This window comes from Cetorhinus maximus, chromosome 1 (assembly GCF_964194155.1).
Source record: "Cetorhinus maximus chromosome 1, sCetMax3.hap1.1, whole genome shotgun sequence".
Taxonomy (NCBI): domain Eukaryota; kingdom Metazoa; phylum Chordata; class Chondrichthyes; order Lamniformes; family Cetorhinidae; genus Cetorhinus; species Cetorhinus maximus.
In genome coordinates this window covers 2,154,150-2,175,679 of record NC_135879.1, presented here as the reverse complement: position 1 = coordinate 2,175,679, position 21,530 = coordinate 2,154,150, and the positions used below count along the sequence as shown (strand labels likewise).

Genomic DNA, 21,530 nt, shown 5'->3' with positions numbered 1-21,530 from the left:
ATCACTGGTAGCTGTGCTGATTGGTTTCTATAATGGAGTTACTCTGCTGACACCTTTTACTTGGATTTCTTCGCCTGTGTATATTTTCAGCTTGGCAGATGTTTGTTCCAAATTTAACTGATGTTCACCATTATTTAAATATCTGAAAGTGTGTTCTTCAATTACAGTGGTGGAAGCTGCCATGTCTACTAACATTTTTACTGGTTTACCACTCACTTGTACTGGAACAAATATTGACTCTGTCTTCCCAACTTTCATGTTAAACAATGAATAAATGTCAGGATTTGTTGTTTCAGGCTCGTCTACACTGCAGATTTCATTGGGCTTCTTCTGTTGTTTGTGAGCCTATTTAAGTCTCTCTTTGCTCTGTCTCATTATATATCCACTTCTGTGACAAAAGTAACATTCTACTTCTTTAAACAGCCAATTGCCAGAAGACTGATTGTTCTGCATCGATTCAAGTTATTCTTCAATTTAGCTGCTAAATTATTTCTTCTTATTTTTCGGTTAGCGGAGACTGTTTCCCGCTTCGCGGCCGAGTCTCGGGTTTATCGCGCCACTTTCGGCTGACTGTTCCCACCCAATTTGTAGTGCGGCGCCATTTTGTACCCCTTGTATTGCTTACTTGAATCTCTTACTGCACCTTCCATCGCCAGCGCTATTTCTAACGCCTTCTTGAAATCCAGATTCACTTCAGCCAGCAATCTTCCCTGAATAGTGTCTCCTTTCACACCACACACTAAACGATCTCTGAGCATGTCGTTCAGAGTCTCACTGAACTCACAATGTTCCATTAGTTACTTCAAACTTGCCACGTAGCGAGCAAATGTCTCACCCAGGGCTCTGTTTCGCAAACTGAACTGGAACCGCTGCATCGTGACTGAGGGCTTGGGTTGAAAATGTCCCTTCATGAGGTCCACCAATTCTCCGAAATTCTTCGAATCTGGGACACTAGGTGCCGTCAAACTTTGAATCAAACTGTAGCTTTTGCTCCTACAAGTACTCAAGAGGATCGCTTGGCTCTTCTCTTCCCCCATGGATTTAGTTCGCTTGAAAGCGGAGTGCGAGGCGTTTTATACACTGAGACCAATTGTCTGTGGCTGGCTCAAAGGGATCAACTCTACCAAATTGTGGCATTTTGGATGAATATACCTTCTGTTATTTTAAACAGACATTGATACAATCGCTGGACGAAGTACAGTACCAATTCCAATTTATCTTGATTTATCCCCGTCGCCAGTTTGTTGGTAGTGTCGCCCTGTCGCCTGTTTGTAATAGAGTTGATCTGCAGACAACTTTCCAAGTGGAAACATTAGACTTATTTACAATACAGCCAGCAGCAACTACTTGTGTGCTTTCAACTCCATCTCTATCTCTACACTGACTGAGGAAGTAGTCTGCGCTGCTAACACATTGGTTTACACAGGTCATGTGATCTTACATCACAGGATTATTCTTAAAGGTACAGCCCAACATTTAACCAAACCATAATTACTACAGTTTCCTTTGGTGGGGAAGAGCATAGCCAGAGGCCATCAATATAAGACAGCCCCCAATCAGAAATTCAAAATAAACTTCTTTACCCAGAGAGAGATGAGAATGTGGAACTCGTTACCACAGGGAGCAACTGAAGTGAATAGTGTAGATACAGTTAAGGGGAAGCTGGACAAGGATATGAGGAAGGAGAGAATAGAGGGGTTACGATGATAGATTTAGATGAGGAACGATGGGAGGGGATTCGAACGGAGCATAAACACCAGCATGGACTGGTTGGGCTGAATGGCCTGTTTCTATGCCGTATATTCTATACAATCCTATGCATTTGGGAGGTGCCAACATATTCTAGGACTCTAGAGAGCACAGGAAAGTTGGGGATGAGTGTTAGTTTGCAAGGGTGCTAAACGATGATATCAAAAAGTACCCTGGCTATCAACCTTAACCGCTTTAATGCTGGTGTGGCTTCTTGGACAGTTGCAACCTTGATGGTAAAATTTCCTCAACGTGGCTATTTCATATTCTCAGGTATGATTGGTTCCCACTGGAATCGCCACTAGATTTTCTCACTCAGCAGGTCAGTGAACATTACCACAGCCACGTGCTGGCCCTCCACCCCAAACCGCCCCCCGCAAAATGAAATGCTTAGGATCTTTATGTCCAGTTTATGACTGACAGCTTTGCTTCAATGTTTTTTTTAAAAATTGAATTCTCAAAGGAAATTACATTTACAGACATTTTTCATGAAGTCGTTATACATTTTGATCGAACCGTCCTTCTGCTCTTTGGGCATGACAAAGAATTTGGATGCGTTATTTTTAATTCCCTCCAGATTTTTATAGATTCAACGTGTCTCCTAAAGCTTTTCCTTCCTCCACTTGTTTCACAACAACCCCCTCAACAGCACTGTTGTAAAATATCACAAAATACCTATACAGTTTTCACTCTTTCTAATTCGGTCATTTTTGAAGCAAAATAACATAATTTGAAGTAAGTACAACTTGTATTTATCCAGAAGCTTCAACACAAGGAAATTGTCCCCAGGCGCCTCATAGCAGTGAAATCAAAAATAAACTGACATCGAGCTAAAGGAGGAACTCCGAGGAGGTGGTTTGACTAAAAGCTTAGTCAAAGTGGCAGGTTTTAAGGAAGAAAGGCAGAGGGACAGAGGGTTAAGGAGAACATTTCAAAGTTTAGGACCTAAATGGTAGAAGCTACAATTCCCAAAGGTGGGGGCCAAGTGATTGGGGGGGGGGGGGGGGGGGGGGGGGGGCGCGGAGGCCAGAATTGGGGCGGGTCCTCCACCCGGCCCACTCCGCTCCACACCAGGTGGTGAAAGATCAGGAACATGGGGCCCAAGTGCAACCGAAGGTTGAGCAGCAGCCCCTTGGATAATACAACAGGGGCTGTAACCTCACACATCCTGCATTGATGTGGAACACAGGCTGCTCAGAGCTGCAAAAGTTACAGGCAGCCTGGAAGTAGTCCCTTTTTATACACCTCTTTAAGACAAATAAACAAATATAAACTAATTAACTAACTGAAACCCCTTATAGGGGAGTCCCTTTTAATGTGTGCTTAAAGATACTTACTCAATCAACACCCACCACCTTAAACTTAACAATTAACAAAACATTAACACTGGCCTGTGTTCCTGCCAAGGCCAATGTATCCTTCCTCCCTGAAGTATGGTGCTTAGAACTGCACAGTACTCCAGATGTGGGGCAACAGTATGTGGTCCAACATTCAACAATAAGGATTTGGAAGAACAGGGTGGAAACAATCCTCTTACCTGTAGAAGTATGAACAGCCTCTGACCGTATTGTGAGTGAAATGTTCCTGAGACTTCTCATTTCCAAAGTCTTCTAGTGGGTCTGACCACAACAGGTCACACATGGGTCCATAAGCAGGGGGCTCTTTGAATCTATCTAACTACAAAGAAAAGGAAATACAAATTAAAAACATGGAGCAAAATGACGTTGAGAAACGACAGCAGCAGTTATAGGAGCCATTGTGTAAACACGCAGCAGCATTTCAATCTTTTAAAGCTGTCACTGCCTCTTTCAAATGAAATGCATCTTAATGTTGCAGCATTAGCAGCGAGAAACTTTAATGGCACCATCAGCACTATTCCCTGCACTAAGAAGCAAGTGTCACAGCTGGTAGAAACTCAGCACACTGAAGAGAAGCCACAACATTTGTGCAATTTCTTCCCCATTAAGAGAATGTTCAGAATAAAACAGGCTTAAGGAAAAGCCACACAAAATATCTTCCCCATGCCTTGAAACACATCAGCATTATAGCACAGGAACCAGTGTCCGGCACTCATTGCAGAAGGTGAGGATAGAAGATCATTCCAAATTTTTAATTGAGGCGCCAAAGACAATTTCCCTTTAAACTCCTAGAAGAATTTGTATTAGCAGCACTTCTTCCATCAGTTAAAGTGGAGAGAATCCCAGCCAATACATCGTGTAACGCATTTCAATGAATCTGTATAATACATCAAGAGCTGAATAGGTAATGAGATCTCTGGGCTCCTCCAATTTTGGCCTCTCGAGCATCCCCAATTTTAATCGTTTTACAATCAGCAGCCATGCCTTCAGTTGCCTGGACCCTAAGCTCTGGAATTCCCGCCCTACACCTCTCCAACTCTCTCTCCTCCTTTAAGACGCTTCTTAAAATTCACCACTTTGACCAAGTTGTTGGTCATTGCCCTAACATCTCCTTTTGTGACTCTGTGTCAAATTTTGTTTGACAACCCTCTTGCAAAGTGCCTATGTAAAGGTGCTATACAAATGCAAACTGTTATTAAAAAGGCATGGGGCAAAAATTAGGTTTCTGGCCTGGTCCATGGAACTTAGCTGTCTTGAATATCTTTCCCCCAACATTTTTGAGAGAGGCCCCTCTCCAGCAAAAACAAAACAAAGAACAAACAAAATTAAACTAATTTTGATGAAAGGTGATCAGTCTGAAACATTAACCCTGTTTCTCTCTCTCTCTACAGATGCCGCCAGACCTGCTGAGTATTTCCAGAGTTTCCTGTTTCTACTTCAGATTTCCAGCACCCGCAGTATTTTGCTTTTAAATAACTTCCAACAATTTTTGAGACAATCAAATCCTTATTTAGAAAAGTATTTGTATTGAATGGTTTGGTCTCTCAAAACATCTGGTTCAGGCAATGCAACTAAAACCTGTACCATTACCATCAGCCACTGGATCAGTGGGTAGTACTCTCACCTCCAAGTCAGAAGGTTATGGGTTCAGATCCCACTCCTGAGACTTGAGCACAAAAATTCAGGCTGACACTCCCAGTGCAGGACTGAGGGAGAGCTGCCCTGTGGAAAGTGCCATCTCTCCGATGAGATCCTGTCCATCCTCACAGGCGATCACAAAAAGATCTCTCAGGATTAATCTGAGGAAGAGCTGGGGAGTTTTGCCTAGTGCCCCGGGGGTCAATATTTATCCTTCAAACAATATCACCAAAACCAACGATCTGGTAATTCTTGCAGTGCTGTTTGTGGGATTGTGCTGAAGGCAAATTGGCTGTCACGTTTCCTACATTTTCAAGTTGACTGCACTTCGAAAAGCCTTTCATTGGCTGTGAAGCACTTTGGGACATCCCGAGGCTGTGAAAGGCACTATAGAAATGCAAGTATTTCTTTCGAATGCAAAAGCATTAGCAGCTCTCAGCAAAGTTAAAAAGTGAAGCGCTTCAGGGATTGGCAAAGCACCAAATGTTGGGGGTTGGCCTTTTGGTTGGAGAGAGGGGATGGAACATGATGATTATACTCGCATTGCAGCCGGTACGATTTAATCCCAATTACAGACAACTGCTCTTGTTAAACTGAGGAGATGCCAAACATCATGACTGACCCATGACCTGTCCTGGAGAAAACTGACCTCTCCAGATAAATTAAATCCCACTACAGAAACAGAGACCTATGCAGTCGGACTGTTCAAAGCCAGAAGCTGAAGAAATAGATTATCTGGCCATGATCTTATTGTTGTTTGTGGGATCTTGCTGTGTGGAAATTGGCTTGCTGCAGTTCCTACATTAAAACAGTGACTACACTTCAGAAGTACTTCATTGGTTATGAAGTACTTTGGGATGTCATGGGGTTGTGAAGGACATTAGAGAAATAAAGTCTTTCTTCTTATTGGCATCAAGTGGGACAGCTTTTAAAATTAAGTTATGAGTCATGGTAGTTTCCTTCTGCTTCTGAACATTTACATTGATTCAAAGATAAAATTATGACCTTCCAAACCCAGGACCTCTACCACCTCGAAGGACAAGTGCAGCAGATAGATGGGAATACCACCACCTATGAGGTCCCCTCCAAGTCACTCACCATCCTGACTTGGAAATATATCGGCCGTTCCTTCACTGTCGCTGGGTCAAAATCCTGGAACTCCATCCCTAACAGCGCTGTGCCTACATTGGTACATTACCAATGTACCTACACTATATGGACTGCAGCGGTTCAAGAAGGCAGCTCACCACCACCTTCTCAAGGGGCAATTAGGGATGGGCAATAAATGCTGGGCTAGCCAGTGACACCCGCATCCCATGGAAGAATAAAAAAAGTATGGTGATCTCTGAACAACCCTACAAAACCAAGACTAGAAACAAATATGGTATAAAACACAAGCTGACCAGACAGAATATATAGGAACATGGGAACAGGAGTAGCCTGCTACACCATTCAACTGGTTAATGGCTGATCTGTATCTGAATTCCATCTACCCTCCTTGGGTCCAGAGTCCTCGATCTCCTACCCAGTACAAGTTTATCAATCTCCGTTTTAACATTTCCAATTGACCTCCAGCTTCAACATCTTTTGGGGGCGAGTGTTCCAGATTTCAACCCCCCACCCTTTGTGTGAAGATGTGCTTCCTGACATCACTCTGAATAACCTGGCTCTAATTTTAAAATTCTGCCCCCTTGTTCTGGGCACCCCCAGCAGAGGAAATAGTTTCTCTCTATCCACTCAACACGAGCAATACACAGAAGAGTTGAGACCCATTTGCTATGGCAACCCCCAGCTTCTCACATGGAGCGTGCCGCTCTGGGAACTTACATTATTTTATCTGCTTTAACTCGTGCAAACCAAATGCTGGTATGACATCTACTTCTGAACTAGCAAATTCATCTCTGACATCTGATGACAGCCATTAACTCTTTAACCTGTTTAAAAGCCAGACTCAAATGCTTTCAGACACCTGCCAACACCTCAATAGAAACTGCTAGCCCTGAGCTTTCTTTCATCAATCGCTAAGTGTACCTGGATGCCTGATGTTGTACTTCCGCAAACTGAGCGGCACATTACATGGTGCTTCACAGAAACAAGCTTTGCATTAACCTTTCTCATCAGGAATGTCTGTTATTTACAGTAGCAATTCATAACCACATTTGGAAGAATTAAAGATTTTAAATAGGAGTCAAATATGACAGCACAGGGAAATTGGCAGCTTTGCAGAATTACACAAAAATCACAAATCACTATAGTCCCAACCAGTCTGAAGTACACACACTGGCTGCGCATACTCCAAATAACAAGGCCTAATTAATTTTGTTCCTGTCAAATTCTGTGTGCATTGGGTATGGTTAATGCAAGAACACATTGCATCTTTTATTAAACTGAACTTTAATGCATAAAGTAAGTAATTCATCTTTTCTTTAATCAGTGTAACTCCAAGAATCCACAGTCTTTTATTGCAGTACATCAGGTGCAAAAAGAAACGGCTTAGGTAAGTTACCGATGCAGTTAACTTGCTGCAGACATTAAATAATTCATTTGGTCTGTCACATTAAAGAACTTCAATAAATATTAAAGTAAAGCAAACTCATAAATATTGATAATTTTGCAGATTGAAAGTCTGACAAAAACTTATCACCATCCCAACAAATAAGAAAATAAAATTAACAGGCACAGCAACAAAAGCTTCCGTTTATTTTACAGTGGGTTAACTGTACATGCAGAATATCACAAAAATAAATAAGTTGAGAAGGGGTAGGGAGGGAGCTCCTTGAGGTCTGAACAGGGACCAGTCACAGGGAATGTTGTAGTCTTCCCTGCTCCTATCATCTTTGGCATAACTGTTGTTGTTCATTATGAGAAACAATTACCAATGTTATTTAGAATAACTATTTTAGGCATGTTCCAAAATTTTTTTGATGTGACAGATACCCTTCCAGCAAATGCAAAAATCAGAAACCAGAGTGCTAACTCTACTGCTTTTTTAGTATTTCAAAATAAATGTGCATGGACGACATCTGAAGTATTGTGCACAGTATTGGTCACCTTATTTAAGGAAGGATGTAAATGCTTTGGAAGCAGTTCGGGGAAGGTTTACCAGACTAATACCAGGAATGGGCGGGTTGCCTTATGAGGAAAGGCTGGACAGGTTAGGCTTGTATCCACTGGCATTTAGAAAATTAAGAGGCGACTTGGTTGAAAAGTATAAGATCCTGAGGGGTCTTGACAGGGTGGATGTGGAGAGGATGTTTCCTCTTGTTGGATAAATCTAGAACTAGGGGGGTCGCTGTTTAAAAATAAGGGGTCGCCCACTTAAAACAGAGATGAGGTGAAATGTTTTCTCTCAGAGGGTTGAGAGTCTTTGGAACTCTCTTTCTTACAAGGCGTTGGAAGCAGAGTCTGAATATTTTTAAGGCAGAGCTAGACAGATTCTTGATTAACAAGGGGGTGAAAGGTTATCGGGGGTGGGCAGGAATGTGGGACTGAGGTTACAATCAGATCAGCCACGATCTTATTGAATGGCGGAGCAGGCTCGAGGGGCTGAGTGGCCTCATCCTGCTCCATGGTCATATGTATGTTCGGTTCATGTTGGCAGCTCACCACCACCTTCTCAAGGGAAATTAGGGATGGGCCATAAATGCCCACATCCCACGGATGAATTTTTAAAAATGCACCTAGTTTTTCCCTTTTATGTCACCACATTTTATTACACTCCTCAGCACCTTAACTAATCTTTTCCTTTTGCTCTCTCTCTCTGATTTAGCCTCTCCCAAGATTTCTACGATGATCAATTGCTAAAACAAAAGCTAATGCTCACCCAACCCCTAGTGCTTGTATTTTTTAAATCGTTGATACTTCTAAATGTTGACAGTGTCTTACATGATGAAGTTGTTTCTGGACTTTAGTTTCTTAGCATCATACTAGGCACGCAGCAAACTGTGATCTCTAACTTTAGCCCAAACTCTCTGACCTAATGCTTTTTAAAAAAAATTGTAATTTTTTTCAAGTTGGGCTTCTGACCCAATTTGAAAGCAGCCCACATCAACTTGTGCAATTATCCTGCTATTGAGAGAAGTACTTTGATCACTGCCACCTCTTCACAGTGTAGCTCTAACTGGGATACCACACGAGCATTACAAACAGAAACCCACATCCTACTGAAGTACTGGTGCACTGCACCCATTTGGCGCCTACAGAATACTTTCCAAAAAACATTTGGGAAAAAATAAGTAGCACTACAAACCAAGCACTTCTTTATTTTTGTCTTTATGTGGCTCATTTACCTGTGAAAAGGACCCATAAGACATAGGAGCAGAAGTAGGCCATTTGGCCCATTGAGTCTGCTCCAGCATTCAATGAGATCATGGCTGATCTGATAATCCTCAACTCCACTTTCCTGCTTTACCCTCATAACCCTTGATTCCCTTACTGATTAAAAATCTGTCTATCTCAGCCTTGAATATATTTAACGACCCAGCATCTACAGCCCTCTGCGGTAAAGAATTCCACAGATTCACTACCCTCTGGGAGAAGAAATTCCTCCTCATCTCTGTTTTAAATGGGCGACCCCTTACTCTGAGATTATGCCCTCTGGTCCTAGACTCTCCCACAAGAGGAAACAACCTCTCAGCATCTACCCTGTCAAGCCCTCTAAGAATCTTATATGTTTCAATAAGGTCGCCTCTCATTCTTCTAAAATCCAATGAGCACAGGCCCAACCTACTCAACCTCTCCTCATAAGAAAATCCCTCCATACCCAGGATCAACCTAGTGAACCTTCTCTGGACTGCCTCCAATGCCAGTATATCTTTCCTTAGATAAGGGGACCCTCCCTAAACCTCTCTACCTCACCCTACTAATTCAAGATCCTCCTCAAAACCTCTGTGACCTCTCTCTTGGCTGCTCCTCCTAGTCTCATTTCCTTTGGTTGAGTGTCTGTTTTTGTCTGATTGTACTTCCATGAAGTACCTTGTGACATTTTCCTGTGCCAAAGGCACTATTTCAATGCATGTTGTTGCTTTTTTCTGTAGTGTCTCATGTCTACAGCACTCCTGCGTTGCATGCTCGTCCATAAGCATTGTCAATCCAATCTTCTAGCATTCTCTTTGTGGATTAGAAACATACAGTAGTACAGAACTCCAGTACCGCTGGGAAAAAAAGAGACATTTTTGTTGAAGCTTTTCATCGTGCACTCATCAGGACACTTTGCCAGAAAGCACCAATGTCACGGGAAACAACATATTTATAAAGTACAGCATAAATGTGTTGATTCCTCTGACATTGGCATTTTCTTGCAAACTGTCCTGATGAGCGTTTCGACAAAAAAAATGTCTTTTTTCAGCAACATAGTGTATCTATTTCTCTTCTCACTACATCTCCTAGGATACGAAAGCAGAGCGGCTCTGTGTCTACCGGTAACACTATTTTACAATGTGGAGTCAGAGACCAAACTTACAATGCTGACTGCCCAGCATTTCACAGCACAGTTCGTGCAGCCGGCTTTTCCCCCTACCTTTCACCTTGCTATTCGAGGGGAAATGGTGCCATCCGGAGACCCAGGCTAATGTTCTGGGGATCTGGGTTCAAATCCCACCATGGCTAATGGTGAAATTTGAATTCAATAAAAATGTGGAATTAAAAGTCTAATGAAACCATTGCCGATTGTCATAAAAACCCATCTGGTTCACTGAAAGCTCGTATGCAGGTAATAAGGAAGGCAAATGGAATTTTGGCATTTATTGCTAAAGGAATAGAGTATAAAAATAGGGAAGTGTTATTGCAGCTGTACAAAGCTTTGGTGAGACCACACCTGGGGTACTGTGCACAGTTTTGTTCACCTTACTTGAGGAAGGATGTAGTTGCACTGGAGGCGGTTCAGAGGAGGTTCACTAGATTGATTCCAGAGATGCGGGGCTTGTCTTATGAGGAGAGATTGAGCAGTTTAGGCCTATTCTCGCTAGAGTTTAGAAGGATGAGAGGAGATCTAATTGAGGTATATAAGATGCTAAAGGGGATAGACAAAGTAGACGTGGAGCAGATGTTTCCCCTTGTGGGGCATTCTAGAACGAGAGGCCATAGTTTTAGGCTAAGGGGTGGTAGATTTAAATCAGAGATGAGGAGGAATTACTTTTCTCAAAGGGTCGTGAATCTGTGGAATTCACTATCTCAGAGTGCAGTGGATGCTGGGACGCTGAATACATTTAAGGAGGAGATAGGCAGATTTTTAATTAGTAACGGGTTGAAAGGTTATGGGGAGAGGGCAGGAAATTGGAGTTGAGGCCGAAATGAGATCAGCCATGATCGTATTGAATGGTGGGGCAGGTTCAAGGGGTTGAATTGCCTACTCCTGCTCCTAGTTCCTATGTTCCTATGTAATGTCCTTACCTGGTCTGGCTGACTGACATGTGACTTCAGACTCGTAAATGCCCTCTAAGGGAAATTATGGATGGGCAATAAATGCTGGCATAGCCAGCGATGCCCACATCCCACGAACAAATTTTTTAAAAAATCTGCCGTCCTTACCTGGTCTGGCGTACATGTGACTCCAGACCACAGCAATGTGTTTGACTCTTAAGTGCCCTCTGAAACGCCGAGCAAGGCACTCAGTTCAAGGACAATTAGGGATTGGCAACAAATGTTGGCCTTGCCAGTGACACCCACATCCCATGAAGAAATAAAGAGAAAAGACTTCTCAAAGTCGTGCCTTCCCTGCAGGATGACACCACAACACAGGTCTCCTCCATGGAAGAGGCCCTGGATATTTGGGTGAGAAGTCAGGAGGAGTGCAAAACAGTTGGCCCAGACTTGTCCCTGTCCACATCTCCTGGATCAGGAGCCAGAATCCTCATTGTTGTTCACCTTCCGAACCCAAGCCAATAATGAAATCCTTACTGCAACCACATCTGTCGTTAGCTAACTTTGTGATCGAAATCCTTCCCAATATACATATCTCAGCTAACCAATAATCTATGTAATCGAGGCTGTCCTTCAATTTGAGGGTGACATCTACTCAGCATCATGGGTTTCTGCCCTGGGCCTTGATGTGACTGAACAGGTCAATTCTCGACCCACAGATCTTTGGCCACGTGGGGCAGGATGTGGGATCAGGAGTGCAGGATTTGTTTCTTTTACTTTCCTTCTCTGCTGCTGCTCTGCCTCATCGTTAGGACTTTTGGACTCAAAGTGTGATGCAGCTTAATGGACAAGTTGTCGCCATTTTGAATGACTGGTACCGATCTCCTCCCAGTCATTAATGTCAATGCTGCCGTGCTTCAGGGAGAGCTTCAGAGTGTCTTTGAAGTGTTTCTTTGTCCTCCCCTGGAACTTTGGCCATTTGAGAGTTGAGAAAACAGGATCTGGCTGGGGAGACATTTTGTGACCATCCAGACACAGTGTCCAGTCCATCGAAGTAGATTTTTCAGGAATTTAGCCTGAATGCTTGTGGAGCTGGCTTTAAGAAGGACACTAGTGTTTGTTTCATGGTCCTCCCATTGAATCTGGAGGATGCTGTGGAAACATTGCTGGTGGAATTTCTCTAGTGCTCTCCTGTGTCGCTGATACACAGTCCAGGTCTCACTGCCATATAAGAGCGTGGTGACAGCAACTGCTCTGTACGCGAGGACTTTTATTGACTTGCGGAGGTCTTTATTGTCAAACACTCACTGCCGTAGTTTGTAGAAGGCTGAGCTGGCACAGCTGATCCAGCGTTAGATCTCCTCATCAATGGTGGCCTTTGAGAGGGGCTGCTACCAAGGTATGGGCTTAGCATATTCTATGCTCTCTCCTTCAACATATATGGAAGGTGGAGTATTTGGCTGACCAGGTCTGGGATGATACAGGAATTTTGTTTTGGCAGCAGCTGTAATCCATTAAGGAAAGTCCAAATTGTAATGTTAGGAGAAGAAGGGTGAAAGTCCTTAATTTGCCATGGGGCACCCTCAGTTTCAAGCACCACTTCTGTGTGACACTGCAACCTCATAGCTATGGCCCAACGAGGAGCACTCTCACTTGCTCGCAGTCAGAAGGTTCTGAGTTCAAGTCCCACTCCAAAGGCTTGAGCACAAAATATAGGCTACACTTCTGGTGCTGCACCGAGGGAGTACAGCATTGTTGGAGGTCCCATCTTTCAGATGAGATGTTAAACTGAGGCGACCTTCTGCCTTCTCAGTTGGATGCAAAAGATTCGATGGCCACTATTTCAAGTTAGAGCAGGGCAGTCCTCCCTGGTGTTCCAGTTAATATATATCCTTCAATCAATGTCACTAAAACAGATAATCTGGTCATTATTGCATGGCTGTTTGTAGGATCTTGCTACGTGCAAATTTGCTGCTGCGTTTCCTACATTACAACAGTGACTAGACTTCGAAAGTGCTTCACCAACTTGTGAAGTGCTTCGGGACATCCTGAGGCTGTGAAAGGCACTACAGAAATGCAAGTCTTTCTTTCTAATGCAAAAGTATTAGCAATTCTCAGCAAAGTTAAAAGGGGAAGCACTTCAGGGATTGGTAAAGCACCAAATGTTGGGGGTTGGCCTTTTGATTTGAGAGAGGGGATGGAACATGATGACTATACCCATGGTTGCAGCCAACATGATTTAACCCCGATTATAGACAACTGTTCCTGTTAGCTAAGGAGATGCCTTGATCATCATGACTGACCCATGGATTGTCCTGGAGGCAACTGACCTCTTTCCAGATAGAATTAAATCCCACTACGGTTACATGGTTCAAAGCCAGAAGCAGGCTATGACTTCAAAAACAGCTGAATTAGAGTTACTGCTTTCAGTAAAGAGTTAATGTTTAATACACAAAGAGTTATTGTTACTGAAAATTTTTGTAACACACATGTTGCCACTTGAGTGCTTTGAAAGCTTAGTCTTAATTTTTTGAGTGCATCAGGTTCATTAGGAATTTGACTATATTTATAGGATATTGCAGCAACCACTTTAAGGAAGTCAAAATGATGATATTTAAAACAAGCAGCCAAAGTGACAAAACTAACCTGATGGTTATTTACAGGGATGGTTACACTTACTTTCTTAATATCATCTAAGGTGTTAACCTCAGGAGAGAGTCCACCATGTACACACAGGAACTGTTGGTTCATCAGGGCAGCCAATGGGAGGCAGTCGAAAGCATCCATGCACGCATCATATATTCGTTCTGAATATTTAATTTTACCTATTGGACAGAAACAGATATCAGATTAAGAGTTATACTTTCCAAACTACAGCTGCGCCAAGATAAACATCATCAATTCTAATGGAACCACGGAAATATAGCCAGGCACATCTGTGCCAATTCCTTGCAGGAGTTGAAATATAATCCCACTGCCTTGTTTCTTGCCCCACAGAGCTGCAACTTTCTCTGCTGAAAATGTTTATCCATTCGTCACTGAAAAAGGCATGGCCTTTGTCTCGATGACTGGCTGTGTTAACACCCAGGTGACGGACACAGTTATTTTCGTCTCGAAGGATGAACATCGTAACCAATGGTCTGGTATGTGCGCTCTGCCCGCAGACAGGTCCTTGAGCACTACCCGGCCCCCATCACAACCAATAATGACCTCGTGAAGACTCGGTCACTCTTCACAGATCTGGTCTTCATATTAGAAAAGGATATAGGGGCACTGGAGGAGGAGCAAGAAAGATTTACAACGATGATACTAGAACGGAGTGGTTATAACCACGAGGAAAGATTGAACAGGCTGGAACTCTTTCCTCTGGAAAACAGAAGGTTAAGGAGTACCTGATAGAGGTCTATAAAATTATGAAGGTGTTTGATAGGGTACATGTAGTGATGATGTTTCCACTTTTGGGGGCTAAAAACTAGAGATCATAAATGTAAGATAAGACTAATAAATCCAATAGGCAATTCAGGAGAATTTACCCGGAGTGTGGTGAGAATGTGGAACTTGATACTACAGGCAGTGGTTGAGGAAAATAACACAGAAACATTTTAATAAGAGACTGGATAAACACGAGGGAGAGAGGAATAGAAGGATATGCTGGTAGAGTGAGAGGAAGAGGGGTGGGAGGAGGCTCTTGTGGAGCATGAACATAATATAAACTAATCTAAAATCTACCCAAAATTAAACAGTCAAACAAATTTGAAAACTCGACACATGGAGAGACTGCCAGATTATTTCAAGGGACATAAATTTTGCTTGTGAAACCGGGATAGGTTTTATCTCTTCTGGCTAATTAAAGATATCAGTAAGTAGAAATTTTCTGGCTTCGCTGGATGAATGATACTTTTTTCCTGTTCAGCACACACTCATCAAGAAGGCAGATCAATGGCAGCCCTCAGACCTATGGCATTTTCAAAAAGTAATGAGCTCGGTCACTGCCTGAGTCACTCAGCATCAGGACATGCCCAAGATTGATGTCGAGGTGCTCTTTCCCAAGACAAGGCAAAATTTTCTAGAGATCTAAAGCACTTCAATAGAAAATTATGTGAAGTGGAGGTTGGTAAAGATATAAATGAAAATAAATGCTTAAAAGTGAAGTAATTAAAGTTAGCACACAAGCCAGCTGTTATTTCACATTACTCTTATGTGTAAGGACAAAGGTAGCAATTAACAGCTGGTGATTAATGATAATGGACAACAACATATATTTATATAACACCTTTAACATTGTAAAACACTGCAAGGTGCTTCACAGGCGCATTAGACAAAATTTGATATCAAGCCACAAAAGGTTAGGACAGGTGGCCAAAAATTGATCAGAGAGGTAGGTTTTAAGAAGCATTTTAAAAGAGGAAAGTAAGGCAGAGAGATTTAAGGAGGGAATTCCGGAGTTCATGGCCTCCAATTGTGGCGTAATTAAAATCGGGCATGCACAAAAGGTCAGTATGGGAGCGCCGCAGAGGTCTGAGGGTTGTGGGGCTGGAGGAGGTTACAGAGTTGGGGGGAGTGAGGCCATGGAGGGACTTGAAGACAAAGAATGAGAATTTTAAATTCAAGATTTCTGTGGGGCCAGAACAAAATGCAGGTCAGTGAGTACAGGGAAACATTGATGATAAGTGATACAGGTCATAGGGAAGGAGCTTTTCAAAAGGTTCAGGTCCCAGGGAGATTGTAGGGTTGCATAGACCAGCTGATCAGCATCATACTAGATCATGATGTACACCATAAGTTAAATCAGTATCACCACACGCATATACAGGGGTACTTTCCAACTAGAACTAGAAACAGTGGAGACTTTGGGGCTCCATTCACATAGATCATTAAAATGCCATGGACAGGTACAAAAAGAATCAAAAAGGCTAATGGAATGTTGGCCTTTATAGCTTGAGGAATAGAAGCCATGTGTCAGCTATACAAAGCCTTGGTTAGACCACACTTGGAGACAGTGAGCAGTTCTGGACACCACACCTGGAGTCAGTGTGATGAAACCTATGCTTACCTTGCTGAACTCGCAGGCTGGGAACTCGGATTCCTGACAATCCTCGGACCATTCGCGCATGCGCCGGGCACAAACTGGACGCACATGCACGGTTGTAGCTTTTGCACCTTATTCAGGTCCAGGACCAACCTGCACATCCACGCAGAAGGGAAGAAGAACAGCGTGAAAACCCAGGTCAGGTGACCTGGTACAGAGCGTCACTGTTGAGTGAGCGTCCCAACAAGCAGGACATGGGAGGGAGACAGGGAGAGGTCCCAAACCAGGAAGGGGGGAAGGGAAAGGTCCCAAACATAAGTCCCAGGTGAGGGACAAAGACAGGGGACAGAAATAGATCCCATTAAGTTAAAAGAAAGGAGCAGAGAAAAAGCCTGCAAGTTAAAGAAAGAGATGCAGGGAGCAGACTTTTAGTGAATTGGGCAGGAGAAAAGCCCTGGAGATCCAAGGAGGCGGCTGAAGACTGGCGACTCCGTGCTGTGAGGTGTTGGGGCAATGGTACCTCCTTGGAGCAGTAGTGTTCTGCTTGACACGGCTGAAGATCTGAAACTGTGCTTGACAGAGGACACTTGCGTGTACTTGGAAATCCAGGCAGAAAGGAATCTCGGAAAGCGAGATTGAAACCCTGCGAGGTGGGTCATTGTTGAAGCCGACTGAGAGGAAGCGATTTTTGGAGAGAATTCCAAGATGAGATTTCATAGGAGAAGACGGGAAACCCTCGTGAGAAAGAAGTTTCAGTGATATTAGTTGCTTCACAATGTGACAAACATCTGGGTGGGTTGTTGAGAAATCCATGGAATCGGGTTTGGTCTCATCTGTTAATTAATGTGTAGTGTGGTATAAGACCGTAAGACATAGGAGCAGAAATTAGGCCATTCGGCCCATCGAGTCTGCTCCGCCATTCAATCATGGATGGTAAGTTTCTCAACCCCATTCTCTCGCCTTCTCCCCATAACCTTTGATCCCCTTACCAATCAAGAACCTATCTATCTCGGTCTTAAATACACTCAATGACCTGGCCTCCACAGCCTTCTGTGGCAATGAATTCCATAGATTCACCACTCTCTGACTAAAGAAGTTTCTCCTCATCTCTGTTCTAAAAGGTCTTCCCTTTACTCTGAGGCTGTGCCCTTGGGTCCCAGTCTCTCCTACTAATGGAAACATCTTCCCCACATCCATTCTATCCAGGCCTTTCAGTATTCTGTAAGTTTCAATCAGATCCCCCCACTCATCCTTCTAAACTCCATCGAGTATAGACCCAGAGTCCTCAAACGTTCCTCATATGTTAAGCCTTTCATTCCTGGGATCATTCTCATGAACCTCCTCTGGACCCTCTCCAGGGCCAGCACATCCTTCCTGAAATACGGGGCCCAAAATTGCTCACAATATTCTAAATGTGGTCTGACCAGAGCCTTATAAGGCCTCAGCAGCACATCCCTGCTTTTATATTCTAGTCCTCTCGAAATAAATGCCAACATCACATTTGCCTTCCTAACTACTGACTCAACCTGCAAGTTAACCTTAAGAGAATCCTGGACTTGGACTCCCAAGTGCCTTTGCATTCCAGATTTCTGAATTCTCTCCCCATTTAGAAAATAGTCTATGCCTCTATTCTTCCTACCAAAGTGCATGACCTCACACTTCCCCACGTTGTATTCCATCTGCCACTTCTTTGCCCATTCTCCTAACCTGTCCAAATCCTTCTGCAGCCTCCCCGCCTCCTCAATACTACCTGTCCCACCACCTATCTTTGTATCATCTGCAAACTTAGCCAGAATGCCCTCAGTTCCTTCATCTAGATCATTAATGTATAAAGTGAAAAGTTGTGGTCCCAACATTGACCCCTGCGGAACTCCACTAGTCACCGGCCGCCATCCTGAGAAGGACCCCCTTATCCCCACTCTCTGCCTCCTGCCAGAAAGCCAATCTTCTATCCATGCTAGTACCTTGCCTCTAACACCATGGGCTCTTATCTTACTGAGCAGCCTCCTGTGCGGCACCTTGTCAAAGGCCTTCTGGAAGTCCAAGTAGATAACATCCATTGGCTCTCCTTTGTCTAACCTGCTAATTACCTCCTCAAAGAATTCTAACAGATTTGTCAGGCATGACCTCCGCTTGATGAAACCATGCTGACTTTGCCCTATTTTATCATGCACTTCCAAGTATTCTGAAATCTCATCCTTAATAATGGACTCTAAAATCTTACCAACAACCGAAGTCAGGCTAATCGGCCTGTAATTTCCCGTCTTTTGCCTCACTCCCTTCTTAAATAGGGGGGGTTACAAACAGTTGATTTGTTAATTCACACAGATGTTAGAATATAAGATAGATATTGTAGATCGTTTTCTCTTTCAGAACTTGTGTAGTAAAGTTTATTTTTGTCTGGAATCTTGTGGCTTTATTCACTGAGCAAGAGTCTTGAAACTCAATCTACGTTAAAAAACATTATTGGTCCCTAACCGGATTTCCCTCCACAATCTGGATTCTGGCCAAGAATCGTAACAAAGGATATTTTGGCCTTGGAGGGAGTGCAGCATAGGGTTACTAGAATGATAGGCTAGAAAGAGGAATTTCCACTTGCTGGGGAGTCCAGGGTTGAGGCATAAAGAGCAGAGCCAGACACTTCAAAGTGAAATGGGGAAACACTTTGTCAAATTCTCTCTGATGATCCATAAATGGCAATTGATGGTGGGTTAGTTATCAAGATTATCTCTGAGATCAATAGATTTTTGTTAGCCAAAGATACTAATGGACATGTGGCCAAGTCAGGTACATGGAGTTAGATCACAGATCGGCCATGATCTCACTGAATGGCAGAACAGTCTCAAGGGGCTGAATGGCCTGTTCTCGTTACTATGCTCCTATAATTGTACAGACAACGACTCATGCCCTACCTTCTTAGAATGCCCGGAAAGGACCACATGAGATAAAAGCTGGGGCAGGAATGCCCTTCACTGGCACTGGCCACACTGTTACTGGTCCTCACAGATCATTTTTGGAGCTGACAACAAAACTTGAGTCACAGCCTTATTGCTGAGCTAAAGCTTTCTCTCACACTGTGAAAATACACATTTCAAGCTCTTGTGGTATTATGTAATAAGCAGCAATGATTATTGTCTGTCCCACCATGTGGCCACAGTTGTAATGTAGGAAATGCTGCAGCCAGTGCACAGCAAACCCCCACAAACAGCAATATGATAATGACCAGATCACTTTTTTAAATGTTACTGGTTGAGGGACAAACATTGGCCAGGTCTTCAGCGAGAACTCCCCGGCTCAGTCTCAAAGTAACGTCCTAGAGTAATTTACAGTGCTGAAGGAGGCCATTTGGCCCATCGGGTCTATGCTGGCTCTCCTTGAAGCAATCCAGTCAGTCCCAACTTCACTCTATCCCCTAGCCCTGAACATTTATTTCCTTCAAGTGGCCCATTCAATTTCCTTTTGAAATCACTGATCGTCTCTGTTCCCACCACATTCATGGGCAGCAAGTTCTAGGTCATAATGACTCACATTCCCCTTGCATATCTTGCACAAAATCTTAAATCTGTGTCCCATGGTCCTTCTACCTTCAGCAAATGGGAAGAATTTTGCCTTGTCTGCCTTATCTAAACCTGTCATAATCGTGTACACATCTATCAAATCTCCTTTGTGCCGTGGAGAAAAACCCCAGATTCTCCAACCTAACCTTGTGGCTAAAATCCGCCCCTCCCTGGAACCATTCTATTAAACCTATAAGACCATAAGACGTAGGAGCAGAAGCAGGCCATTCAGCCCATTGAGTCTGCTCCACCATTCAATGAGATCATGCCAGATCTGATAATCCTCAACTCCACTTTCCTGCCTTTTCTCCATAATCTTTGATTCCCTTACTGATTAAAAATCTAATTATCTCAGCCTTGAATATACTTAACGATCCAGCCTTCTGCGGTAAAGAATTCCACAGATTCACTACCCCCTGAGAGAAGAAATTCCTGTTCATCTCTGTTTTAAATGGGTGCCCCCTTACTCTGAGATTATGCCCTTTAGCCCTAGACTCTTCCATAAGGAGAAACAATCTCTCAGCATCTACCCAGTCAAGCCCCCCCAAGAATCTTATATATTTTAATAAGGTCACCTCTCATTCTTCTAAACTCCAATGAGCACAGGCCCAACCTATTCAACCTCTCCTCATAAGAAAATCCCTCCATCCCCAGGATCAACCTAGTGAACCTTCTCTGGACTGCCTCCAATGCCAGTATATCTTTCCATAGATAAGGGGACCAAAATTGTTCACAGTATTCTAGGTGTGGTCTAACTAGTGCCTTGTACAGTTTTAGCAAGACTTCTCTATTTTTATACTCCATGCCCTTTGAAATAAAGGTCAACATTCCATTTGCCTTCCCTATTACCTTCTGAACTTGCATGTTAGTTTTTTGGGATTCATGCACAAGGACTCCCAAATCCCTCTGTGCTGCAGCCTTCTGCAGTCTTTCTCCATTTAAATAATATTCAGCACCTCTATTCTTCCTGCCAAACTGCATAATCTCACACTTTCCCACATTATAATCCATCTGCCAAGTTTTGCCCACTCACTTAACCTACCTATATCCCTTTGTAGACTCTTTGTGTCATCCTCACCACTTGCCTTCCCACCTATCTTTGTGTCATCCACAACTTGGCGATAGTACATTCACTTCCCTCATCGAAGTCATTAATATATATTGTAAATAACTGAGGCCCCTGCACTGATCCCTGTGGCACTCCACTAGTTACAGGTTGCCATCCCAAAAATGCCCCCCTTATCCTAACTCTCTCTCTCTCTCCTATAAATTAGCCAATCCTCTATCCATGCTAATAAACTACTCCCAACGCCATGGGCTCATATCTTATTAAGTAGCCTTATGTGCGGTACCTTATCGGACGCCTTTTAGAAATCCAAATATATTACATCTATTGGTTCCCCTTTATCTATCCTGCTTGTTACCTCCTCAAAGAATTCTAATAGATTTGTCAGGCATGATTTCCCCTTCATGAAGCCATGCTGACTCTGCTTGATTATATTATGCATTTCTAAATGCTCTGCTATTACATCCTTTATAATAGACTCCAACATTTTTCCAATGTCAGATGTTAAGTTAACTGGCCAAAAATTACCTGTTTTTGTCTTCCTCCCTTTTTGAATAAGGGTGTTACATTGGCCATTCTCCAATCCTCTGGAACTTTTCCAGAATCTAGGGATTCTTGGAAGATTACTACCAGTGCATCTGCTATCTCTGTAGCTACTTCCTTTAATATCCTCAGGATGCAACCCATCAGGTCCAGGGTACTTATCGGCCTTTAGTCCCATTAGTTTCTCTAGTACTTTTTCTCTCGTGATAGTTATTGTATTTATTTCCAAC

General features: G+C 43.2%; 1 protein-coding gene across 3 annotated transcripts in view; it reads right to left on the bottom strand.

Moving 5' to 3' along the window:
• Positions 1-21,530, bottom strand: part of LOC144694479 (protein phosphatase 3 catalytic subunit alpha) — a 324,803-nt gene that overhangs the window by 105,630 nt on the left and 197,643 nt on the right. For all 3 annotated transcript variants that reach the window (XM_078564995.1, XM_078565086.1, XM_078565169.1), the window contains 2 exons: positions 13,785-13,930; positions 3,287-3,426 (listed from right to left, as the gene is read on the bottom strand). In XM_078564995.1, the coding sequence (XP_078421121.1) occupies positions 3,287-3,426; positions 13,785-13,930 (286 nt within the window). The remainder of the gene's footprint in view (positions 1-3,286; positions 3,427-13,784; positions 13,931-21,530) is intronic.